The sequence below is a fragment of the Gallinula chloropus genome, assembly GCF_964237585.1.
Source record: "Gallinula chloropus genome assembly, chromosome: 21".
Classification (NCBI taxonomy): Eukaryota; Metazoa; Chordata; class Aves; order Gruiformes; family Rallidae; genus Gallinula; species Gallinula chloropus.
In genome coordinates this window covers 3,944,015-3,971,380 of record NC_140106.1, presented here as the reverse complement: position 1 = coordinate 3,971,380, position 27,366 = coordinate 3,944,015, and the positions used below count along the sequence as shown (strand labels likewise).

The 27,366-nt window shown below is 38.7% G+C and overlaps 1 protein-coding gene and 1 pseudogene across 2 annotated transcripts in view; both read left to right on the top strand.

Annotated features, from left to right (window-relative positions):
- LOC311199749 (tubulin polyglutamylase TTLL13-like) overlaps positions 1-27,366 on the top strand; it is a 176,020-nt pseudogene that overhangs the window by 67,483 nt on the left and 81,171 nt on the right. The gene's annotated exons all lie outside the window — the stretch shown is intronic.
- LOC311199712 (DNA mismatch repair protein Msh3-like) overlaps positions 1-27,366 on the top strand; it is a gene marked incomplete at its 5' end in the record, with an annotated part of 87,783 nt that overhangs the window by 42,944 nt on the left and 17,473 nt on the right. The window contains 7 exons of the mRNA XM_084273849.1: positions 3,421-3,608; positions 5,642-5,810; positions 9,109-9,173; positions 10,426-10,542; positions 12,206-12,313; positions 15,819-15,933; positions 19,239-19,396. Coding sequence (XP_084129975.1) covers positions 3,421-3,608; positions 5,642-5,810; positions 9,109-9,173; positions 10,426-10,542; positions 12,206-12,313; positions 15,819-15,933; positions 19,239-19,396 — 920 coding nt within the window. The remainder of the gene's footprint in view (positions 1-3,420; positions 3,609-5,641; positions 5,811-9,108; positions 9,174-10,425; positions 10,543-12,205; positions 12,314-15,818; positions 15,934-19,238; positions 19,397-27,366) is intronic.

Genomic DNA, 27,366 nt, shown 5'->3' with positions numbered 1-27,366 from the left:
GATCTACACCTCAGGACTGTAGGAAATACAAATGGCAGGACACTACTTTTTTTGTCTCAAAGTGATGACTGCATAGTCTTGCCTTGGAGTGCACAGAGCTGTCAGAGACCTGTGCTTGAGTAGGTCTAAAAACCAACACAGAGAACACGTGCCATGGGTACTTGTAAAAATGTTTCCTGCAGGGCCATTCTGATGTTATTTGCTGTTTTCATGCCTGGTTTCATGCAGTGTGTTTCAGAAGATAAATATTTATACAGGCTTGATCCATAAATGTTTGTTTTATTTGTACCCTCTGCTCAGTAAACATTCTTTTTTTGACTAAAACTCCCACTTAATGGGGCCCAGCTTTTTGGAGTTATTTTTATGTGTCTGTTCCAAGTTATCGGTTTGCTTAGTAAATCATTTCTTCAGCGGAGCCATTAAATTTTAGATGCGAAGTCCTGCAGTGCTACCAAAATGAAGCCAGGGGAAACAGTAATACTCTGAATAAGCACAAAATAGGGATGTTTACTCTCTTTCTTGGGAGTGTTGTGTTTAACAAAGTTGTTTGCAGTAAAGCATGTTGAATTTCCCACCTGTAGATTGTATCCCACAGTAGCATCGATTTTTTTAACTCATTAGGTGACTGTTGTGGTGTGTAGACTATCAGAGTTGCTGTGAGAAGCTTCAGCATATTCATTAAGCATCCTTCAAGACATCTCATGATTACTTTCAGGGTTGTTTACAGTATCTTTTATACACAACCAAGTTTGTGTGTGTGTGTTTTTTCCCTCCACAGATTCTTTTATAGGTGACACTATAAAAACCTGGCTTCCTCCTGTTATTGAAGCCTCACCTTTACCAGCCTCACCACCCTGGTGGAAGAACTCCTCAGACAGGTGTTCTTGCATATTTGTAACCCACCCTCCTATAGGTAGTGTAGTAATTAAATAACTATTGGAATTCTTTTTTAAAAAGAATAATGTAAAGAAAAGCCCAAAAAATGCCACCTGTTAAACTGATATGTTTCTTAAAGTCCATATTTGCTTGTTCTTCTTTTCTGGACATTGTTCTCCTGTGAATCACTTGATGCTCCAGGGACCTACTTCACAGTTTTGTGTAGCAAGGCTTCAGCCTTTACTTCTTTGAGTAATTTTGTAGTCAAAGGAAGTCTTCCAGAATTTTGTCCTTTATGTGCATCAAGGTTGATGATGATGATGCAGTCAGTCATACTGCACTTTATTTTGACGTTGAGTCCAAGACTGGATTTATCACCTGTTTAGTCTTTCAGACCTTTCCTTTGTGCTTTGACTTCAGATGCCATTGACAGATTTACTGTTTTATTATTTTATTTTATTTTGTTAGAGCTTTTACAAGATAGAATAAGTAAATTCCAGATTATCAGAAAGATGTTGATAAATTGCAGCAAGTGCAGGGGACTGCCAAAGTTTTCATGTGGCTGAATAATGGACTGTTCATGAGGATAGATCAGAAGATTATTGTGTGGTTAAATTGATGATTAAAAGATGTCAGAAGGTTTAGAGATATCTGAAGAGTATTAAGAGCAAAGAGGGAGTTGAGTTAGTGTAATACAGGAGAGTATTAATTTAATGGATGGGAAGTTGAGGCTATTGGATAAAACTTTTACATGGCAATACTTACTGCTTTATGGATTAGTTTCTGAAAGGAAATGGTAATCATGTAATTCGTTGGAATATAAGGACCTGGAATATAAGGGGCCTCTCCGCGGGCTGCAGGGGGGGTCTCAGCCTTTTCCATGGGCTGTGGGGGGACACCAGCTCCACCATGGGTTTCTCCAGGGGCTGCAGGGGCATCTTCTCTCTGGCACCTGGTGCACCTCCTCTTCACTTCTCACCAGCCTTGGTGTCTGCACAGTTTCTTACACCTTCTCACCCCCTTCTCTGGGGGCAAAAAGCAGCTGCTTGTGGGTTTTTTCTCCCAATGTGGTTCCCAGAGGCACTGTGACCATCGCTGATGGCCTCAGCCTTGGTCAGCAATGACTCTGACCATCAGCTGGCTGCTGTTTGCTCTGTGGGGCCTGCAGAGAGCTTCTGGCTGCTTCTTGCAGAAGCCACCCCTGCAGCTCCCCTTCTCCACCAGAACCCAGCCACGCAAAACCAAAACACTTTACTTCCTCTGATGAGGAATGTAAACATGGCTTTTCAGTAGTGTCAGTTGATTGATGGGAGAAGTTCAGAAAACTGAAGAAGGAATGTTCCTATGGATCAGTAAAATGTGAAAAAATGCTGGCATAACTATTTATGGACAACTTTTTTCAAACCTCAAATGGAATTGTCTTGGAGTGACACTGAATTTAGCAGGGTTTGAAGGCATTAAGTGTCTCTGAGTTCCGTTTAGTATGCAAATGTTGTGTAGCACAAAACCAAACGTGCTATCAGGTGGAGCATGACTTCCACAGGTAACTAAGAGTTGAATAGGACATCTGCATGGAGGGGATTCCGAGCGTGGCAGGAAGTGCAACGTTCTGTTAAAGTTGTTAACTGCTTGCAAAGTCCTGCCTAATGCTTGGAAATGAACTGAAGGTAGCAAACTGATGAGTTTGAAGAGTGTCTGGAATCTAACAGCAAAATATTTGAGCCACATCAGAAGTCATGTTAATGTTTAAAAAAGGAGTTTCACTGTTTATGGTGAGAAGCTGCTTTATGGGAACCAATATGCTCCTGCTCTGTGGATATCATGAAGCAAGCTCTGAAAGTGCTGTGTGGTATTGGCTGAAATCTGGAAGATTCCTCTTCTGTGGTACCTGGCTAACTGTCTGACATAGGTAGAACAATCTCTTTCTACCTATTGAGGAGAGGATGAAAGGCAAAGTCCAGGTTAGTGTGTTCTTATTACATAGACCTAGGAGTGACCTGACAGAGGCTGAAACTGGCAATAGCTACAAGCACTTTAAGCAATGACTGCTGGTTTTCTCTTTCTGTGGGTTTTTTTTTCTTTTATTTTCTGTGTTCTTATTCCAAGACTCTGCCTCTTAGTGCCTGACCTTGTCTTTCCAAACCCCCTCTTGCCAAAACAGCAGCCTGGGGATTCAGATAACAGCACATAGATGCAGAAATCCATATGGAGAAGTTGTGGTACTCATAAAGTTTCTCAGCCTGCGATTTTGATTCTTGCACATAATTAGTCCATTTTTCAGCTATTTGTGTACTGCATATGTGCTACAGACCACCATCCAGCAAAAAGTGTAATGTACATCAGCTCTCAACTGTTTGTTGACAACAATGGTTAAAACAATTAGTATGCTTTATTAACCTTTTGAATGTGATGATTATGCAACTGTGTTACAGTTAATTCATTTAAACTGTATTTTATGTCATTTTCTGAAAGCAAAAAAACCCCAACTATGTAGGATTAAATGAAAATACACTGTAATGGTTTACATATTGCCTTCTTTCTCAGTGCTCAACCCAAGAGTTTTTCTTGATACTCAGCACCCTGTCCCGTCTGGATTTGGAAATTCAAGCTCTTGTTCCAGTCATACATTCTCAAGTGAAAACTCCACTATTACAAAATGTGCTTTTGGAAATCCCAGAACTTCTCTCCCCAGTAAAACATTATTTAAAGATCCTTAATGAAGAAGCAGCCAAGTAAGTAGAGAAAATAGATTAGTCTTCTGTGCCTTGTGGGCTTGCTGACTACATGTATTCAGTTATGTGAATTACACATCTTATTTTAATATACCCTAGGTTTATATTTTTGATTTTATATATGTACAGGTTGCTTATAGTTACGCAGAGATTGTGCTTTTCTACAGCTCATACCCTTCCCCTAAACCAGGCAAGCAAATATTTTGCCTAGTGGATATCTGCCTCAGGTTGAAGAGTTTTTTAGTTTCTTGGCTCTTTGGGGGAATGAATTTATAGCAAAATGTGTTTTGCTCATGTTAAATTGTTTAACAATTTATGAAATACTTTGTTTTTAAGCTGTTCCTTTTGAAGTGAGACTTGACCTTTAGCAAAGTGGCTGCTTTGCAGTCAGGAATGTGGCTTCTACTATTGTTTGTGAAAATTTTTCAAAGCTTTGCATGTCCCACCATCCTTCTTAAAAATACATTTATATGCTCACTAACAACAGAGAATATGCAGTTGACAGCTACATGCATGCTTGCACGTGCATGTGTATATTGCATTGTGTTAGTTGTATAGTGCAGGTAAATCCTGTAATAGTTTTCAAAAGTGGCCCTTTGCTCCAGGGAGGAGTTTGAGATTAAGGGTTAAGGGGAGTTTGAGATGTTGGGTTTTATGTTGGGGTTTTTAAACTGTCAGTTTTTGAATTTTTGGTGTACATCACATAGTGACAGTCTTCACAATCAGCTGCTGGCTACTACCGATCATTTTATCCTTTCCATTCCCATGGAAACAAGTCTAATTAGCACAAAATCATTTCTAAAAATTAGTACTGTATTTACAAATGGCATCTTTACTGTCACTTATATAATAATCCTGTGTAATGCAAAATCAAAGTCCAGCTTTGCGTTACCTGTATGGTCACTGGCTCCATCTGTAGTTTCATTCTCAAGCAAAAGGGGTATTGATATAAGTAGAAAATGAGACTTTCTATTATTTTTGTGTTTTAGTACTTTCAGTTTGCTAACTATTTGTTCTCCAAATATTAGATTTCAAGGTAATTATCTAATTAAATGGTACAGTTTTGTATTTGCTCTAAAGTACAAATGTATACTTCAGTTCATTTAGGCCTGTTTGTACTACTTTTTGTTGTTTGCCTGATAGTTATTAGGACAACTTAAATTTTTGTTACTTTTGATGACAACAATATTTTTAATAGTTTGTTCGGCTTCCAGTTTTAAATATTTGAATGATGTTATTTCAGGTTTCAATCCTGAGCTGAGATATTGCAGCCAAAACTATTTTGTCATTTTCTGACATTAAGACTAGAAAAGAGCAGATTTTTTGCATGTATTAAAAACTGCTCTGGTTAATCATTTCTTTAGAAAAGAAGCAAGGTACTCTGAAAAACTCCTGGTGACATTCTGCTTTGATGAGAACTTTATAGGATGTTTTTTTCTTTGTAATCCTCATTAAAATCTGTCCAAATTTGGACAAATTCTAAATATGCAAAAAAATCTGTGTTCCTGTTATGCAGAAATTATCTAGAGCTTCACTTTTGATCATGGTAAAAGGGGTTGTCTGTACTTGGGATCCTCCATGTTGGGACAACAGTTGTATTCTGAAATTCTGGATTGAGCCAGAAGGGAACGATCTGTCTTGTGATTCCTTTTCTTGCTTTACTTGACTAAGGGAAAACAAGCATAAAGCCGCAGGATGCACACTGAGAGATGACAGAAATCCAAGTCAGCAGGGTTTGGCATAGAAGGGCAAATATAATGTAGACGAGTAGAAAGCAATAGCAATAGATGGGTTTTTTAATACAATGGGGAAAGGACTATCAGTGTTTAAATGCCTTTGTGTTTATATACTGTGCATAGCAGCTTTTGGTAAATGTGCTGTACTATGAACAAATAACAGAAAAAACTTACTGAGAGAGGAATGAAGCTAGTATTAAGTGAGAATAACAAATAAAAATATGGACACAGCCAGTAGAACTGGGGAGTGTGTCTTTTGGTTTTACCATTACTATATCTTTTGCTTCTTATGGATAGGACTGGAGATAAAACCCAATTGTTCAAGGACCTTACGGACTTCCCTGTCATCAGAAAGAAAAAAGAGGAGATCTCGGATGTGCTTTCTAAAATCCAGTTGCATCTGGTAGACATTTGTAAACAGATCAAGAATCCTTCTGCCGAGTATGTTACAGTTTCTGGTCAAGAGGTAATATGGTGTCTATTATGGATGGCTGTTCCCTTGCTTGTCTAGAAAATAGCTTAAAAGCTAGGCTTAACTAGAACTCTCTTCATTTAGTATGGTACTTGATCAGGTCATTTGCCTATATTTGCACAACTTCAAAAAACAGGTTTTTGACAGTGTCACTTTATTTAAGTCAATTTCTTTGGTGATTTAAATAATAAAACCACATTACTGCAGTCAAATTTGTTTCAGTAATGCTTTGCTTTTTTGTGTATTGAATTGAAAGTATCAGTGAGATACCACTGTTCAGCATTGCGCTGGAACTGAGAGTGGGAGACCTGGGGAAAACTCCACAGAAAGTTGGGAAAAGAAATTAGCTTGGCAACTGAATGAGGGTTGAGAGTAAAAGAGATGAATCAGTGAGGACAGTGTGGTATGAAGCTGGAAGCAGATCACCGTCCCACTGAGGACCTGGGACGCTGAGAAAGACCCAAGAGATGCAGCAGGGAGCAAATAGACAATGCTGAGAGGGGATGGGAGAAGGGATGAGTTAGAGTATCACTTGATAAAGACCTTGGGTGGATATTTCTTTTGCTACTGAGGTTCAGAAGAACAAACATGTGGCAGGAGAGTTGGGGAGGATGTCAGCTAAGATGCTAAGTCCAAGAGGAAATGTGGAAGAGTGCATTTCGGTATTGCATGAGGAAGGAAAGAGCCAGGATTTGAAGGATTTCTCTGAAATACTGGCTTAAGAGTTGGATGATGACATGTGTGTGAAAGAGGGAAGAGTTGATGAAAGAGGAGAGTATCAAGAAAGTAGCCAGGTCTGAACTGGAGAGTTTCAGAAACCACCAGTTAACTATGCCTGTTTTAGAGGGGCCCCTTGTAGCAGCAGCCAGCTCAGAAACCATTGCAGGCAAAGAGCTCTATCTTGGGAAATTCATTAATGGAGCTGCACAAGTTAAAGCTATCTGTCATTTAATTACATCTGGTATGAGTGTATTGCAGACATCAAAAGACACAAAAGAGGAAGGGTTAGAGAAGAGGGTCAGTGAGGAAAGGGAATTGAAGGGGAGGAGCAAAGCATAGACACGAGTCTGAGTTAAGCTCAGCCTTCCTCAGAACTTGTGCTGTTGTAGCACTCTAGCACTCTGATAGATGTTGTGTTCAAGCACTTCTTTGCAACAGGACTGGTCAGAAGTAGGTTTATGGTTTGCTGGTTCTGGAAGAAAAAGAAGCTGCCAGGAAATCTGTTCTCTTTATCTTCCCACTCTGAACACATTCAGAGAACAGACGTTCTGTCAGGGAGGCACTCAGATTCTTTGCTCCTGCATGTGTGCCCTCCAAACACACTATTATGAATGCAGTCAGCCCACAGTTTATTAACTTAAATTTGTGAAGATCCACTTGACATACACCTTTTCAAAAATATGAGGTTACATCCATATCTGTCTTATCTTTCATTTCCAGACCTCTAATGTAACTAATAGCATCACTAAACAGGATAGAAAGCTGTCCAGATAGTGATAGCATTGCTATTCTTTTCAGGCAGGATTTAGAGAGAAATTGCTACATTTGGGAAAAGTTTGCTTCCTGATAAGCAGTGCTTCAGGCCCAGTTTATTTAATACTGCACATATTTATATAATAGGCCTAAGAATTAAAGGGTAAAAAAGGAAATGTTTTTGTTGTTTTGAAGAAGATTGCAACCTCTCTACCTATTTCTTGCTAGCCACACAAACACACCAGGCAATTGAACTGGCTGTGTAACTGTTCTGAGTTCAGTTAGTCGTCTAGCATAGACACAAATATGGTCTTGTTTTCTGACTACTCTTCATGAACACGGCTTGCTTAATTGTTTTGAGCTAAAATTCAAGAAAAGAATGCAATACTAGCACATCAGCAACACTACTAGTAGCAGCAGCAGTTGATTCATTTTCAAATCTTTGTCTTGTGTATTATGCAACTTCAGGGTTTCAGAGGTACCGATTATTTTCAAGGTGTTTTAGGTAAATTAAGAACTAGTGTAGTCTGTCCATTCTGGAGTGTGCTCATGTTAGGGTTATTCTTCTTGTTTGTAGTCTAAGGTGATTGCTGGGTATTCTGGTGAGGTGTGGAAGGTTTTATCTACATCATACTAACTGTAATGTAAGAGCTTTGTCAGATGAGTCTTGGGCATTTCTGTAAAGGTGATCAGATACTGGGCTAATCTAATCTCTGCTGGAAATTAATTTTCCATCTGTGTTTTTTATTCTTTGACGTCTAGAACCTCAGGCTGGTGTTATAAAAATAACTGACATGAATTGTATAAAATACTGCAGGAAAGACGTAATGTAAATTTCACTGTACTAAGCTTCTTGCCATTACTGCTGGTTTCCTCTGTTCTTTCCATTTCTGAACTCCAATTGATCCAAACGTGAAGGAAGGTACTGTACATGCAGTGCTAGCATTTGAGGTTTTGAGCTCTTGTCTGTGAAATACTGTAGGTAAATATGGCTCAATAGGAATCACTGATCCCTGGGCAGGAAAGCACATCTTACTCGTAAGGCTGAGGGACTTGGGACTCTTTAGCCTAGGTGAGACTGAGGGAGGATCTTACCAGTCCTTTTAAATACTTGTAGGCTGGGTGTCAGGAGAACAGGGTCAGTCTTTTGACAGTGATGCCCTGCAACAGGACAGGGGCAATGGGTACAAAGTGAAATATAGGAAGTTCCAGCTAAACATGAGGAGGAACTTCTTTACTGTGGGGGTGGCAGAGCTCAGGGCCAGGGCTGCCTAGAGAGGTTGTGGAGTCTCCATCTCTGGAGACATTCAAAACCTGCCTGGACTGTGTCCTGTGCAACCTGCTCAAGGTGACCCTGCTCTGGCAGGGGGGTTGGACTAGATGATCTTCAAAGGCCCCTTCCAACCCCGATCATTATGTGATTCTGTGAAACAGCCTGAGTACAGCTTGTGTATAGTGTAGAGTCTGTGTAAATGCTGAATTCTCTGCGAGGCCCAGTCAGGATCAGGTAAGTCTTAACTAGCTTTAGTCTGGGTTTGGCTTGGTAAGAGGGAGGAGAGCAGAACATTTTAGTAGATGGAGGAGCAAAAGGGCAAAGATGAGGCAGGAACATGGCAGAGCAAAAGAACAGCTCAGGGTAGAAGTTGCTCTATTGGCATTTTTAGGGAAGAAAGAACATTAGCTTCTGGTCTGCTCAGTCTCTTCAGGATGAGTATGGGTTTCGTCTGATGCTTGCAGATTTCTTGATTTCATTATGGTTATGCTTCTGTAGTCTTCTTAACTTCCCATGATGTGTAATATTATATTTCTGTTTGTTTAGTTTATGATAGAAGTCAAGAATTCCAATAAATCATCCGTTCCATCTGACTGGGTTATGGTTAGTAGGTATGTAAAATGTCTTTAAAGTTTGCTGTATTTTAATATATAAGGAAAAAAAATATAGTATGGGCCATTTTGGTTTTACAGTTAATTAGATACACATTGTCACAGCTCCATGTGTGTTTGTGGTTTGGGGTTTCTTTAAACTAAAAGCAACCAATGAAAATGGTTACATTGATTTATTGCCATAGTAAGTTTTGCTTAAAACCAAACAAGACCAAGCTGAAAAACCAGAACTTTTAAAAGTGTTTATTTTTAAATAGTACTTAATGTTTCAAAGCAGACGTATTGGCATGAAAATTACGGTTTTGATTCAGTTGTGCCTGTAGATTGTAGATATACATTTTTCATAAAATTTTAGTTGTCCTTACTTTATTCAGAAAGGTAAAAGTAGCTGTGCAAAATATCTCAGTATCTAAGACTTAGTGTATTAAAAATGTTTTAATTTTATTTGTTCATACAAACAAGCTTTGCTTGCTTTGTTACTTAGTGTTGTGTAAGCATGATTTTAGATAGTTTAGATACTTTTTCCAGTACATGAAACAGAGGTGAACTGGAAGATCATTTATTATTTAAACAGGTAGAATACCTTATGTTATGATGTGTACACAGAGCCATGTCTCATCAGAAGTAGGCATAATAAAGGTGAACTCTGAAGCGATGTTCTATTCACTTATGCAAGAATTCGATATTGAAGTGCACAGAGTAGACAGAATTAAGGCGATGAAGGAAAAATACAGCTATTCTGGATATTGTAAAAGAATGCCTGGGAATGCCAACATGAGTCCTTAATGGAAATACATAAATAAAGAGCAAGTGCCTTAAATGGAAACTAGTATCCATGCAATACAGTCTGTATTTACTAAGTTTATTCCAGGTTTATTGTGAAGTTTCAGCTTTAAAGTAGAAATCTTTTTGTTGGAGGTTGTTGTATATGCAGCCAGTCAAAGAAAAATCATCTTTGTGAAGCCTGTTGCTGAAGAGAATTTTGTGAGATATATAAGCTTCAGTGATACATAATACATTGTGAAAAATGCAGCCTTCAGAATGGGCAGCAGTACAGTAGCCAATCACTTTATTCACAGTGAAGATCACTGGTATCAATAGAGTTTGGTACCACAATAAAAGAACTGGCTTTTTTACCGTGCATTTTCAAGGCTCAGAGTGAGTTAGAAAACTAGTCCAATTTTGCATGTAGATGGTGTAACTGATTGCTTAGTAACCTTGATTTCCTATTTGGCTTCTCTCTGTTTTCCAGCACAAAAGCTGTCAGCCGTTTCCACTCGCTGTTTGTTATAGAAAATTACAAACATCTGAATCAGCTCCGGGAGCAGCTAGTCCTTGACTGCAACGCTGAATGGCTGAACTTTTTAGAGTGAGTTGACAAAATAGACTCATTTTTTATTATTTTATTTATTGCTGTAAGAACAGAAGAAGAAAGAGTTTTATCTTAACAAAAAAAAAAACAACCAAAGGAAAAAACGCAGCTGATAACTCAGTTATGCTGCCCATGGTAAAATACTGTTCTTCAACATAAAGCATTTGAAAGCGAGACCTTTACACACTAAGTCCTGAAGGCAGCAGTGATGTCTCTAGATTTTAAAATTCTGATGACAGCACACTAGTAAATATATACAGTGGCTCTCAAAATTTGAAAATTGAGTGAAACTGAATCTAGTACAGTGTAACTGAGATGAGAATAGAATTTATTATACAACAATTGCAGTGTTACAGTTTTTCAGTTAGGAATGTTCAGGGTGTTTGGGCAGTTGCTTGTGTGAGTGTGATTCTCCCTACCCCTGTATGGAAAGCGGCCTGGTGAGCACTTCTGCTAGCTCCTTCAGCACCCTGGGATGGATCCCATCTGGCCCCATAGACCTGTGTATGTTAAGTTTAAAATATATTTCTCAAACTTCTGAACACCTTTAATTTTCAGGTGTCAGGTTACAAATCACTGCTTTACTTCCAGGAATTACTAGCACACTGAAATTATCCCTCAATTCTTGCAATAATAATTAACTCACTTGTGCTTTTTTCCATACCACAAAAACTTCCTTCTGAAATTGCCTCACTGGATGTAACTGAGGCCAAGTTTTGCCTCTTGGTAGGAACCCAGAGGTTCTGTAAACTTTATTAGAAACTGAAATTCCAATTCACTCTTCCAGATGTATTGCCTTTGCAATACCATAAAAATAGTTACATTATTTTTTTTGTTACTATATTAGCCATATAAGTTTTAGTAGACCTTTCTTTACTTAGATCTGCTGCTTTTCATGTTCACTTTGATGATTTCAATAGTGTCATATGATAGCAGCGTACAGCAAGGAAAGATGTGTAGAGAGTGATCTTCCCCAGCCCTCCATTTATTTATTTATTCATTTTTGCTCCCTTACTTGCTTTATATTCCCCAATTGTATCTTTGAGGCTAGGAGTGGAGAGAAATAAATTCTACAGTACTAAAAGAATGAACTCTGCTTTCTCCTGGTAATGTTATTGTTGTACTAGGGGCATCGGTACCATAAATGGAAGGTGAATTCTTGAATTTTCTATTGTACTTACCATATTTTATTGATATTGTAGACAAATCCTGTATTCAGGCACTTCAGGGTTTGAGGGTTTTTTTTATTGTTTGGAGGGGGGGTTATTTGACTGTAACTTACAGCTGAAGTGAATTGGCAGTTGCGATTCAGCTGCCACTGTGATAAACAGTGGCATTTTCAGAGACCTTATTTAGGCAGCAGGGATCAACTGTGGACCCTTTATATGCATTAAATGAGTTTCATTTTGCCGCCTTTTTGTGCTTAAAAATAATGCCCTGTTACAAGGGAAGGACGAAGTCTGCTGTGAGCAAGATTGTGTCCTCATACTGTAAGTTAATACACTGCTGGGAGATTTGAATTCAGAGTAATTTAGAGACTGTAGAGAGCTCTGTGAGAAGCATGCATGAGGTGTATTTTGACAGTACATTCCTATCTGTATGAAATGATTTTTTTTTTCCTCTTTTCTTCCTCCTGTTATTTTCCCCTGTTTTGGTGTAGCCATTTCAGTGAACATTATCACCCCGTGTCTAAAGCACTTGGTCACCTAGCAACTATCGACTGTCTGTTCTCATTGGCTCAGGTGGCTAAACAAGGAGACCACTGCAGGTAATAAATGTTTAATTTTTATGTAAGATTTTATAGGGAATTATGAGAGAGCTTTTTAAATAAATTTGATTTTAATATGTGTACCGTGATAAAATGCATTATTGAAATTGTTTGCAGTAGTTTCGACTTAATCTGATTTTGCAAAGCGGCACTTCTGGGCTTAATTCAAGTCTGTAAACATTGCGGTTTAAATTTGACATCTCATGTTTGTCTGGTTTTCAAACTGTGTGTGGTTGGTAGATGATATCTCACAAACATAAATAGATGTTGGACTTTGCATGGAAATTTTTTTCCTCCTATTTCTTTTCTCCTCATCAAAGTCTGACTTTATAGTGTATAATACCTAAGATTTTAAGGTGTATGAGGTATGTTTCAAAGATGTATTTCAGGTAAATAATAGGTAATTAGAGCCAGCTTCCAGAGCAGGGATGGTGCCTTACCTAGGAATGTGTGTTAAATCTGATGAGCTGTGCCCTTCCCTCTGTGCAAGACCCACACGTGCACGCCAGGCACCACAGCCTGCTGCATTCTGCCATGAGGAAGCATGAACCCTTAAGGCTTTCTGCCTCAGAGATTGGTCCAGAGCTGGCCCCTGAGTGTGTACAATCTGCAACTTGGGTCTTCCTCCCCCTCACAAACCCCCCACATCCCTTGCACCTACACAGAGATAGTCAGTCTTATTGGTGTGTTTTCTTCTATATCACGAGGTCTGTGTCCCCAGAGAGACTCGATGCTCGCTGAACCACTGCTTCAGCTTGCTGAGTGCTGTCCTAGAGATTGGCATTTACTGTTTCTGAGGCTTACTGTGAACACCCTTGTGAGGGCTATCTGTTTCCAGTCCTCAGCCATTCCTTCTTCCATACAGTCCACATACTCTTTTTTTGAAAAGTGCTGTGTGGTTTTTAAATGTCATTGTGGGGCTACATTGCAAGTAGTTGGGCAATTGCTTATGTATAACCATATGAATCGGTAACATTTGTGACCCGTGGAAATAACAGCAAATCATGTATTAAATGTGTGTGGATAAAGGGAAATCCACTTAGATATCCTTCTGCATTTATACAGCATTAAAGACAGTATTGATCACTTCTGGATTCTTGATCATGCCTGCTGCTAATCAAAATCTCTTTAAAAGTAATTGCTCGTTTATTTCTGTATACTGAGATGAGAAAACAAACTGAAATTTTATTAATTCACTGTGCAGTGTTTAAATAATTCACTGAATTTTAAAGAGTGGCTTAGAGCTTATAAACTGGCAGGAAGGAGACTTCTCAGTGAAACTTCAGCTGCAGGGAAGGTGTCAATAATTAATTTTGGAGGACTACTGAAGGAAAGACGGGACATCCATATTAACCAACTCGAGTATTTCGGGAGAATGTTTTTTTGATTGAGGATTGTTTCATATCATCCTACCTGAGGCAGGTAAACAAGTTGTGAGGTTGGGAGCACTGGTGCTCCACATGGTTGTTGGAGAGTAGTAAGCATATCTTGCAGTTTCAGCCTGTCTCTGGAACCCTGCTTTGGGAGACTCAACCCTGACATGGACAATGTAAGGCATTGGGCTCCCAGGACACAAAGTTAGATGCCTAACTGGTGTAGGTAGCCCAGAGATCATCATCTGAAGTTTGAGTATCCATTCTGCAAGCAGTGAGTTTGTTTAAGGAGCACCATTGAAAAGATGCATGAATAAAGGACGTTATACATTCCAGAGCAATTTCCACCCCCGTCCCCCAGTTCTCTCTTACTGCATGACATGTGATTGTCTAACTGGGACAGGGAAGAACTTTTAAATGACTGTGGCTGAGGGCCTGCCTCTGCAAGCCCCATTGTGTGAAACCAGAATAGGCAGAGTCAGCAAGGCTCATGGCATCTGAAACTCACATCATATTTCACAGTTAGGTGTATGGAGGCTTGAGCAGTTAGGATAAAGACAATTATGCCCAAAGTAGAGGGCAGAATTATAAAATGGCAAATGGATCATTCAGCTGTTATGCCTCTCTTCTGAATGCAAAGTGGAGAAATCCAGAAGGAAGTGCTTCTAGGGATGTTCTCCCTTTTAGGACTATCATATTACAGCTCCAAACAGCTTACCAGTTCATCAAATGGAGGGTGACATTTCCTTTCTTTATCCCAAAGGCCTAAGACTCTGTCCATATTGGTTTAATCTCAGCTATTCAACTGCTGGAAATATCTTCGTGCTAAAAAGAAACCAACCCACACCATTCTTAACTTGCACCTCTTTCTCCAGTGCATTGTGCTCCTAATATGTCATTTATTTTATCTCCATGTTCTTTTCAAATTGCATCATCATTCTTCCACTCAGGAAAAATCACGCTCCTTGCGTCTTTTCTTCCCTCCCCTCTAAAGTCCATCCAAAGTGTTAGTTAATTTCCAGTAAAAAAAATATGTGTCTTTATTCCAGTATTACTCTTTTACTCAGCTGTTGTCACTTTCCTAAATTACTGCTCTTATTTCAGAGTGATTATACTTCTTGTGTAACAAAATGTTGCTGAGACATGACACCACATTTACCTCTCCATTGAATGCTGCACTTCAGTTTGCAATGAAAAAGTAAATTTAAGTTGCAAGAGAACAAAAGGAAATCACAGTCATAATTTAGTGGAACATGCTTCTTTTGCATTTTTCTCTCTGTGAAGAGCACACAGCTCTTGGAGGTAGAACTTTGTTGATGTGTAGGTGTATAACGTGGAATTACACATGTATGACTAGACACATAGATAAATTTGTAGCTAAGGTGGAAGCATTAAAGGCAAAACTTTTTACATGGTTTGGAGATGAGAGAAGAAAGTAAGTAGTATTGATCTGGTTTGCATACTAATCTCTGAAAAGGTACTGTCATTTCAGTATGTCAACTTAAATAGTAAGCTCTTTCTATAGACTGTTATGGTTTGATGACTCATATGTTTGGGAGTTGCTGTCACATTATGAGAGCTGCTAATGTTTATAGGAGAGTTACAGCTCTGTCATACTGTACTCTTTGATTTATATCATTTAATGTGTTATCAGTCATAATATACAAAGTTGGACAATTATTTTTCCACTCCCCACACTAGTTAGGGTTTAATGCAGTAGCAGGTTGGACTAGTTCAGCAAGATCATTCTGAGAGTATGAAATGTGTCTGCAAAAGGTGGCACTTGCAGAAGCCACTGTAGTGGTGGGAAGAAAGCAGTCCCCTCCAGTTTGCGTATTTTTGCTACTGCTTGTTCATTTTGTAGTTCCTAGTATTCCTTTAGAATACAACTAAACAAACAAAAACATTCCCTAGGTAGTGGAAAAATGAAGAATTCTAAAATTTTGTTACCCAATCTGCTAATACTTTTTTATCACTGAATGAAACCAGGGAAGTCCTTAGAAATATTTGACAGCATTAATTAATTTTTGTCATTTCTATTTTTTTCCTACCCTTCTTCAGGCTTTAGCTGCAGTACTTCTAAGTAATCAGTTACAATGAATGTTGAAATTAATGTCTCTTCCTTTCTGCAGACCAACTGTGCAAGATAATCGTCGAGAAATAATTATAAAAAATGGGAGGCACCCTGTGATTGATGTGCTACTGGGAGAACAGGATCAGTATGTTCCAAATACCACTAACCTTTCAGTAAGTACTGAGAAATGGTTTGAGCTTCAGCATCATCCAAGGGGGGGAATTTGGCATCTGCATCCTGGCCACGAAGTTAAAATAAATAATTTAATCATACAGCTTTCTGCTTGGTTACATTTCAGAGAGATATGGCTAGATGTGATCACATCTGTTGTGTCCTTTTTCTGCTATCTAGCAGCCAGACACTCTCTTTACAACGTTGTTCGCTTTTCACGGCATTAAGAAAGATCACAGGATCACAGGGTTGCAAAAGACCTTTGAAGATCATCAAGTCCAACCAATCCCTTCCTAAGCTAAAACAGATGATCTCAAAACTAGGAAAATAAAAGTTTAAAGTGGCTCTTTTTGAAAAACAAATTAATAATTCCAGGGGTTTTACCAGTGTTATCAGAAGAAGTCTACATTTTGTCATAACTTTATGTGAGATTAGTGGAACTTTTTAATGTTCAAATGCACAACAAATGTTTCCATGTCTTACAGGCTCACTTTCCAAGACAGTTCTAAGATAGCTCAGATCATTTTTGGTGGTATTACTTTACTATGTGTTTTCCTTTCTTTCTGGAGGTATTGATTTCATGCAGCCTTTTTTAATCTGACAGAGCAGATTTGGAGCTCTGACTCTTGACTGTGTAGTGGCAAGTCCATTCTTTGTAGATTGCACACTGGTTGGAAGAAGCCTTTCATATTAACATATGCTAAAGATCCCCCATGCTTAGCTTGCAGGCAGTGTGTTGCCCCTAAGTCTCCTTCTGGCTGTTGTTTTCTGCAATAGAGAGTGATGTTGAGAAGTAGTAAGACTCTTGCTTGTTATTGTTGCCAAGTCGTCAAAGAAAGTGGGTAGGTTATTTCCTGACATTTTCTATGCAACATTACCTAAATTGCATGACCTACATTACCTAAAATTGCTATAAATACACAATTACCACAGGTAGGAAGTATTGTCATATTTTACTTCACTTAATCTGTTTCTGATAAACATCTTTTATTTTGTTTCCTCCTTTTTTTTTCATCAAAACCTAAATTTGTTTTTTTAAGTGGCATGCCCTTTTGGCATTTTTTATTAAATATTTACCTTTGTGAACCTTTTTTTAAATACTGTGTTTCTGTTCTTAATACAAAAAATGCACTGAACTGTGTATACGTAACTGCTTTTTCATACAGTTGATATATAAAAGGTATGTCAGTGTGGAGCATGGGCTGTGATAAATACCATTCAAATGTGTATGTATTTCTCTGGAGATATTTTTAAACCATGTTATATACTGAACAATGATACAGATATTGTGCAATACATCAGGGAATGTTTTCAAAATTATTTGTCAACTCCAAACAAACGACAGATGGCATTTACAGAAAACTCATCATTTCATTCAGTAATCATCATGCACTTTCCCCTGTTAGCCCCATTCTTATGTTGGCTTTCTAAATACTGAATATTACAAAATCAGCTGATCGTGGTGGAATCGTTTTTGCCTCTACTGTTAGAGTTCTGTCTTTTTTGAGAGAGGTAGGTGGGAACCCAGTTTATTAAAACGTGTCTGGTTTTAAGCTGATGTATTTGAATCAACAGTAAAATGCAATTGCTGTCATGTTTTCAGCTGAAATGTTGTCAAATAACTAACTTTAGGAAAAGCTTTCTTGCAGTGCCCTGAAATAAACATCTTATTTTTCAGTTCTCCCTCTCTCATCCAAATATTCATGGAAATTCTAACTTCATCCATAAATTCCACTAAGATGTTAGCTTATGGTTCTGTGCAATTATAAGGGCAGATGGGCTCTCTGGTCTGATGTTACAGCATATGTTCTTTCTGAAAGCTGGCTTTGCAAGCCAGCCACCAGTGTCAGAACATGGCTGGAGGGACCCCAGAGGGATACCAAACACATGGAAGAAATTTGTGGGTTCTAACAGATTAACTCATCCTGGATTTAAGTATCTGTAATTCTGTTGTGTTGAGCCAAATGGTGGTCCTGATGAAGTTTCAGTTGCTGTATTGAAACTACACCTCAGAGACTAGAATGTTGTGAGTTTTGTTCTCATGTAGTCATATGCATGTTATTACTTCCATTCTTTATTCCTGATAATGACATTTTTTGGGTTTTGACTTTATTGTGACTTCCTTATGGACAGGGTTTTGTTTTTTTTCCAGCAAAAGCTAAACAGTTTTCTGCATTGACCTAAGACTGATTCCATCCATCTTTTCTATGATGTGGATTATGACATGTGACATATAAATCTTATTTGCCTCCCTCTTAACAAAATGAAATCCCTGTAAAGATAATCATGTTTATTCCTCAGAGATATGTTGTTGTCATCACAGTGCCTGGTCAGTTCCAACTTCCCTAAGTAGTGTGTCTAATGTTCATTATGCTTGTCCTGTCTGACATGCCCCGCCTGTGGAGCAGTGAAATATGCTGACTTTTGGTTAGTTCATCAGTTGTTGGATTTCATTGTATGTATGTAGTAGAAAGTAAAAACTCTAGTTATTCAACATCCTTGCATAATCTAATTTCCTAGTTTTGATGCAGGCTGTGATAAGGCTTTATAGACTCGTTGATGAGTTTTAATTTTGTATTAGCAACTGTCTTCCACCAGAAGATGACAGTTTTATTCTGGAGCCATAGACCTACAGCAGTACTGTAGGGACTTTTACAGCTGAGACAAGCTCTTGCATCTGATTCATTTTTCTGTAAGATTTCAGTGGTTGGATGCACCAGTCAATCAGAGATTGGATACAATCTGCTCACAATATCTGTGTTGCAGTCAAGTATTGCCAAACTCAAAAATGTCTTGATTTCTTCTTGTAGCCCTTCTGTTTGAATGTGTGTGTGTTGTACCAAGGCAAGCAGTTATGAAGGGGTCTAGGTCTGATCTTTGGCTGCCAGATTTCCCCCCCATTTGGCAATGAGAACTCCTTAACTGGAGCAGAATCCAAATTAGGACAGCACTTGCTGTGCTGAAAGCTGGTGAAGTTCCCCCTTCAAATGAAATTGTACAGATGCTTCATGGATTCTCTTGGTTCCTTGATGGACCAAGAAGGTTCTCCTCACTTTGTTTTGCTCAAGAGTAATGAAAGATGATAGTGATGCTCCTCTCTTATGAGCCTGGAGAGGACTTAGGAAGATTTTTGATACGTGGCATCATAAACTCTTGAAAACTGAATGCTGTGAAGGAAGCTTTTTCAACTACAGACTGTGTCCTGAGGGCTTGTCCTTTATCTCTGTAGGCACATACACTCAGCAGCCTTTCTTAGAACAGCACCATGTGCAGGACAATATGTTTCACCAATGTTTTATGTTTCCAGGGAGATGGTGAAAGGGTCATGATAATAACTGGACCCAACATGGGAGGAAAGAGTTCATATATAAAGCAAGTTGCATTGATCACAGTCATGGCACAGATTGGTTCTTATGTTCCCGCAGAGGAGTCGACGATTGGTATTGTGGATGGTATTTTTACCAGGTAATCTTTCAAACTTTGCTGTATGTTTATGAAAATGTTACTGTGGTGGGGCATGTGTGTGCACATCAAAGTATAATTTAATGTTTCACTTAGAGCTTGAGAATTTATATTTGATGTTTCCCTTTTTCATGTTAAATACGTGCATTGGTTGTTGGGTTTTGGTTCTGATTTCCTGCTAAGCTATGGTACTTGTTTTGGAGTCTTTGAATCTCTAAAGGATAAAAATGTTAATGTGTCTCTCTTGATTAAGATGCAGGTATTGAACATCATGTGTCTGAATGGACACCTCAGCCAAATTTATTCTGCCAGGTGATAGCCAAATGATGTTTCCCCTAAAATGAATACTGTCACCTCTAAAAATCAGATCGGTTTCTGCAGGGCAGCACAGTTGTACATACAGTATTTGACACTGAGAATTTTGGGGTTTTGTCCTTTCTGTACTATCAGTCTTGAACACACTTCAGGTATTTTAAAAAAATTAATAATGGCAGTTCATTTCACTTAACATGTCTCATTTTCAGGACAGTGCTGAGTAATTTTTGAAGTCAAAACTTCCCTATTTTACTGTCTAATGTTTGCCAAGGATCATCCAGCTGGTTTTCCCCCCTTTTTTTTAGTCTGTTTTTGTAATCAGCAGAAGTTCTGTGTTACTGGTGGTACTGGAGATGGAAACTTATTTGTGGTTTTAAGTTTCACAACAATTATATATCTGTAGTAGGATTATTTTTTCTGAAATTCTAGTTCTGTGATGGCAGAGTGCATTTCTTAATTTTACAAGGAATCTAAATACTGGTCATTTGGGATTGCTTCATCATATAATGATGATATGTTCTTAGGCCTCACTGTGTCATGACAAAAATGAATGCAGTTGTGCTTTGATGCACTTTGGTGCTAAGCAGGTGAATAAATTAGAAAACAATTTCTGTTATCTTTATAAAATTAATTGGAGCTGAAAATTCAAAATGGTTACCTTTTTCCCTGTCCTGCGTTGAAAGTAATTGACTGGTTGATTGGATGAGCTTTTCTCAAGGGAATATAGGACACACAAGATCTGAATTACTTTACAGAAAAAAATTACAACATTATTAACAATTTGAACATTATTTTTGTTTTCCTTTGTAAGTGAACAGAGTACTTATCTTGTGTTCACACTGACAATTTCTAACCATACTTGCAAAAGTCTGTTACTCTTAAGCTTAATCTCCCCTTTTCTCTATTTTTATTTGGCTGTAATTGCTTATTTTTGCAGAAAAATTTAGAAATGTGACAGAGTCACTGGGCATGCCATTTCATTTTGTACCTTCTAGAAAGAGAATAAATTGGTTCTTATCCTCTACAGTACCTTGAAATTTATGTATCTGAGTTCCACCTGTTCTGCACTGCATTTCTCTGATTCTACTTGGCTTTTCTCTACATTATTGATATTGTTCAGATCTGTTCTGATAATGTAGTGTGGTTGAAGATAGAATTTATTCTTTCAGGTTTCAAGCCAAGCAGACACAGAGCATGTTACTTACTGACTGAGGTTTCAGACCATTAATTTGGAGCCCAGACAAATTCTAACACAGGGGATTGATTGATTTATTTTTTTCCCTTGTCTAAATTAGCTTTGGAAGCTCAGCTAGATATGCCATTCTTCATTTAATGTGAAATGTGTCAAACACCAGATGAATATAGTAAAGAATTACTTAAAATCTTGTCATTGTGCTGGCAATTAAGAGTAAGCTAATTGGCTCAATATTAATCAAGAAGAAATTGAACATACATTGAGATAGGAAGAGTCATGCATTAGTTAAAAGGTTAACAGGAAGGATAAAAAACTAGAAAAGAAGCTGAGCTTATGTAATGCATTCCTAAGGAAATCCAGGGTGGTCACTTCAGTTTGTAAAAGACTGTAAGTGGATCTGCTTGTCTGCATCTCTTTAAACTTCTCTCTTCTGTATAGTGTATTTTGAGGGAATTGATTGTACTGGTGGGACAGGCATTAACTGTGGTGTTCTTACAGGATCTTGACCCAGTTGTAGCTTTTCTTTCAGTAAAAATGCTTAAAATACTTGGATCATTTTGCTTCAGCCTATGGAGTATAGCCCTTCCTTGCTGTACATACCCAAGTGATCATCATCCATGCTGATGATTGTAGGTCAGTTGTCAGTGCTCTTTTCTGTTCTGCTGTGTTGGATTGTCAGTAGCCACAGAGTGGTCTTTTGTCCCCAGTCTGGGCATGCCTACTTCCTGCTTTGTCCACATCTTCTCCAAATTGTGAACTTTGCTCTCTGCCATGAGAAAAGGAGAAACTTAGCAGATTCTGCAACTCAGAGGGAAAACGTGTACAGAGACTGTCCAGAAAGTTGGTACCTCTGTTTTGGTTAGTTTGAGAGTTTGGGGTAGGGTTTTTTGGGGTTTTTTTCAGTGTTCTGGGAAGGCCTTAAAGTATGTAAGTCTAGGTTAACGTGGTGTTACACTCATAGTATTTCTTAGCCCTAGGAAGTAATTGATGAGTAGTTTTTAATGCCTGGTTGGAAGAGAAAACCAATAAATTCAGCTACCATGCAAAATGTCTTACATTGTTTCTTTAGTGCTCTCACTGAACAGACATGTATAAAGCCTTAGAAAAAGTTCTCTGCTTTTGCCAAGAACTCTGCTCTAGTAGGGAATGAGCTTGAAATTATTAGATTTTTCTCTTGACTTGCCCCCAGTTTTGGTTTGGCTTTTTTAGTTGTTTTCTTCTTCTGTGTTTTGTTGTCAGAAGGGCACATCTATGCTGACCTCCTTTTTGCACTGCCACACCAGGCCACATACATGTCTTTCTGGAGAATGAGATTTTTTTTGTTGTTGATGATGATTTTGGTATCTTTTTAATCTTTAAAAAACATTGCATGGGAAGATGTCAGTTTCCAAGTTATTTTCATCACTGCCATGGTGTGTTGTTTTCTAGCACCCCTGCTGTGAGGGATGCTTTACAGGCTGACTCTGAGGAGTTCTGTGCATAAGGAGCACCAACAGTTCTGCTGCTTGCTAAATTTTTTGAGATACTGGTGCTTTATATTGCAGACTCTTTTGTTTGTAGACTGCATCTTTGAAGTGTGAATTTATATAGATTTAAGAGATTAACATTCATGTAAGATTTGATCATGTGTTGTAAGTAGGGTTTCCATGGAAATGGAGAGGTTGCTACTATGGTTATTCCTTTGGATCTGCCTAGTATTTATGTATGATAGCTTCTCTAAACTGGCTTTAAATACAGCATTATATTAAACATTTTTAAAGATGCAAAAGGAATTATATTGGTTACAGGTACGGTGAAAATAAAAGTGATTAATCTTCATTACTGGGTGTATACACACAGTAGAGTGCTAAGGCTACTCTGAACATTTCACAGTAGTGTTGAGCATTCCATCCTAAAGAGGTATAATAGGAGAAAATCTTCTCCTGCAAAATGTCCCTAAGCCCAGATGATATGCTGTTACAAGTCTGTGAATTGAAAATTTGGAGGGGTGGGGGTGAAAAGTATTCAGCTCGTGTTATTCACGTAAGTATCTTGAGTGCTCTGATGGACTCTCCCAAATCTCACCATGTTTTATGCTTAAAAATGGCCTTAAGTGTTTCCATTGATAGGATTTTGTTCCTAAACCTGAGAAGAGGGTGATAGTGGTTGTTAGTAAGCAAAAAGTTTGCATTACTGTTTGGTGGTCCGAGCTTCATAACATCAGATTAAAAAAAACACTGAAATATTCTTCATATTGCTGTATTTAAAGCTGTGTTTAGCGTAGTTTTGGAAAGATCAGTGCTCAATTTATATTGACTTTCAGTGTGATTTGAGTACTTAGTTCTCTGATGTTTGAAAATTCCTAATCAAGTTTCTCCGTTCAGTAAATGGGTTGAATTTCTGCTTCAAATTTGAACATTCAATTTGTTCTTCTACTACAGTTATTCAAACATGGAAATTAACATGTTTGTGTTTGTGTAGAAAGACAAAGCAAGTGTGGAGATGTACATATGGAGGAACTAATGAGAGAAATTCTGTTGACCTAATCATGTGGTCAGAAGAGATGATGTTTAGCTGCTGAAGAAATCTGACCTTTAAAAGAGGTCTCACTTAATTACTAATGCAGTTTCTTGGAGCTAGAAAAGTACCTGTAAGTCACCTTTTCATGAGGGTCAATTTTCAAAATTGAGAATAAGAATGCTAGAACAACTTCAAGGTAAAATGTGTTCAAATAAACAAGGTAATTAATAATTCAAATTACTGAGTGCCTTGTATTCAAGATTCTGACTCAATTTATTAAATCACAAGCTGCCATTAGAAAGAATACTGTGAAAGAGGCCAACTCCTACCAACTCTAGATGATGGTGAAGGGACAAAGAAGAATTTCCTTCCTAGAGCGCCTACCTGCCTGGCTCTCCCTGTGTGCTGAATTAAAAGCAGTTTCACTTATATTCAGTGATCAGATGCACAGTCACACTTTGGTGACATGCATCTTCCAAGGACATTTAACACCATCAGTCAAATTGGGCTTACTGTTGAAGGTGCAGCTTCAGTTGACTGAGCTAATACATTGCGTTGTGCTTCAGTTTGGAAATTGCCTCTTGCAGGTTACGTGCCACATGCTTAAACGTTGCAGGAATAAATAGAAGCATCAGTAAGATCCATGTAGATTATCCTTTTGTGCACTTTGTCTCTTCTGAAAGTTATCCTGCTGTCTACTGATTCTCAGCATGTCTTTAATCTTCATGATAGCAAAGAAATATAGAGTTTGAGTTGTCTATGGAGGTGTATTAAGAAGAGAGAGAGGTGGTGGAGGTTGGCAGTACAGGTTAGTGAGTGATAGTGGTGGGTTGCCTGGGTAAGCAGCAGTTTAATGCTTTTGCTTTATGTAAGACATGCAGTTGCCTGCACTTCCAGGCAGTTGTCTTGGTAGAGGCTCTGTGCATTGCGTGATCTGTATGAAGGTTTACAGAACTTTGTCCTACATTTTATCCTTGTAACAGATGATTTAAATGTATTTTTAACATGGAGGGCACTCCTTATTGCTAAATCTATAGCTAGGAGATACTCAGCTCAAATTCCCCTGTGTATCTGAAAATGCTGTGAAAACAGATGGTAGTTGTTCACCTCAGCTGGGGAGGAATGGTTTTGTTCTTCTGGCTTGTATTGAGTGTCTGTATACAGGGTCTTTCTTATAGACAAGGCCACAGTGGAATCCTGAATCCGTTCTTGGGCTTAAGTGACATAGCTGTGTCACTGGCTTGTCTGTCTGTCTTTGTATAATGATTTTGAACATGTGTAATAGTTGCTCATTCAACTAAAACTGGAGTGCAAAGATCTTCAGGCAGCTGATCTTTAACACGTCTGTTTGGCATAACAAAGTTGCAGAGCCATATAAATTAGGCCCTCTGACTTTGAGCTGTTGCCATCATACAGTAACTTGATGCTTCTGATCAATGCAGCAGAAGCTGTTTCCTGCTGAGGTACTTGTGTGTGTCCCTGGCTTGCACACAGCCTACTTGTGTTTGCAGATATGGAAACCAAGGGAAAGCATCAGGTTCAGGCTGAGCTTCTGAAAGGTGACTTTGAAGGCAGTCTTCAAACCTCTGCTCAGAGACCTACCTCATTGTCCTTCACACACAGGACACATTTGTGGTCTTTGCTTTCATAAGGAGAGAGGGGAGGCAGAGGAAAGGAAAGGATGTTTTTCTATATTGGTTGAGAACTGCCAGCCTCATTTAATACTGAAATAATGAGGCAAATTCATCCTCCTGGCTGCTGGCCTTAGTAGGGTCGTTTATTTCAAGTCCAGCATCCAAGATCCAGTTCCAGCCACATACCTCGGCCAGGAGTGGTGGTTCTGAGTTGATCAGGGGGTTGGTAAAGGGAAGGAGTTTTGATTGCTACAAGGAACAACAGTGCTATTGAGATTTGCCAACTGAAGATCAACTCCTGCTATTGAAAACTGCATTTCAGGCCCAACCCATGGTAAGCATCAGCTATGTCCTCACAGCTGTTAGATGTGGTGACAGAGTTCAGGGGCCTCTCTCACCTCATTGATCTTTTTCGAGTCTAAGAAATCATCTCTGAACAGGCAGGCTTTACCCTTGAAAAGACATCCCAGGTGGCTGCATTGCTTGGTTTGCCATTGCAGTGTCATTGAGCAAGACACAGCCAGTCAGTCACAGACCAGCACATCACTCCAGCCTGGATTTTTTATTCCAGTTGAGCCTTCTTGTGGTAGAGTGGCACTCTGTTTTAGAGGCATCCTAGTAGTTCCCACCTTCTTTCTCATCTATGAAAGAGAATAGGTGTAAGGAAACAAAGCTCTTTTTGTGTTCTCAGCTCTTTGAACAAAGTGACCGTGCATGTTTTCAGTCCTCTTCACAAGTCAGTCAGTCAGCTTCCATTGTGTGTTCCAGAGTAAAGAAGAAATGGCATGATTTGTATGTATGCCTGGCTTCACATGGTGACGCTGATGAGATTAAGTCTCTCTTTGTTAGTAGGAAGCTGCTTTAGAGGCCAAGACATTTCATCACCAAGTTCCTCAATGCATCGTGCTGTTCTGCCAGCTGGTGGCTGTACTTCCCTTCCTGCTTGTCATTGCTTGCTCTGCTACTGCTCTGGTAGCACCTTTAACTGGTCCTGAAATGCACAAAGCTGACATGTGGGCCATTACACTTTATCTGTGAACACTGCATGCTTGCATGGGTAGTGAGAGCTGATGTTAGATCTAAAAAAGCAACATCTCAATGCTTGCTGATGTGACTTATTTCCATCATCCTGTGAGCAGAAAGACCTTTGTCAGTCACGTGCAATGGGATTCATGAAGATGGAAGAAAGAGCACTTATGTCATCCTGAAGTGACATTTCTTCTATGAGGTGCTACAGCCGTCATGGACTCTTCACCCATTTTATTTCTCAGCCTTGGGAGTTGGTGGCACAATGAGAATTTACTGGCCAGAGAGTAAGGGAAAGCTTCTGGCTGCACCTCTGTAGGCTCAAGCACAAATGCAGAATGTGTGGAGCTGTTGGCTTGTTCACATAATCCCTCCAAGGACTGCAGGTATCTCTGCTTCTGCAAGGTGTGTGAAGAGAAATCTTTTCCCATTGGTGTGCCCAGCTTTTGGGGATGAGAGGGTTGTTTTCCTTGTGCCAGAAAAATCTCACGTATTGTCAGTGGCATGATCATCAGCTGAAGCACACAAACATGAGATGCATAAGACTCAGGGGAGTGTAGATAATGTATTCTTTCTGTCAGGTCTTCTACTGTGCACAGCAGAGTGTGGCTATTCTCTGCCAAGGTGAGAAAACAAACTGGGATCAGCTTCTGACTGACACATTGTTCTCCCATGTAGGAGAAGTATGTTTAGTCCACCTATAGTTGTATATTACAAGACAGAACTGTGACTAGTTGTAGTAATTTCTTACATATGATACAAAGGACCTTTAGAAACAACTGAATTTGTTTTGAAGCCCTTAATCCTTACCTTGTCTAGAAGATGAGATGATACTCTGGAAAGAAATGCTGTTAAAGCTGAGAAGATGGTGTAGATATGAAGGATTTCTTCAAAGTAAGCTAAAAAACCCAGGAAAATTCAGCCCTTATAAATCCACATTTCTTAAAAGGCTGTCCATCAAACATGCCATAATGCTTTCTTCTCTGTGTTTTATTCTGTCTGTTCTCTAAGTTTTGGACTTTCAAAAAGGTTGGGTCTCACAATAGATAAATTTTGTATGTTACCTCCCTAAGTACTTTAACAGCTATTTAATTCTGACAACTTGACAAACTCATTCTACAGTTTTGTCATGAGTGTGTGGAGCTGAAAGAAACTATTAGACAAACCTCACTATTTTCACTCTAGACAAGCTTTTAAAAAAATCTATAAAATGTACATATTTATGGCATCGTTACAGATCTAATTACAATTAAAAACTGTGATGCAAAGCAAATACTGTGCATAAAACCAGCAAACATTTGGGC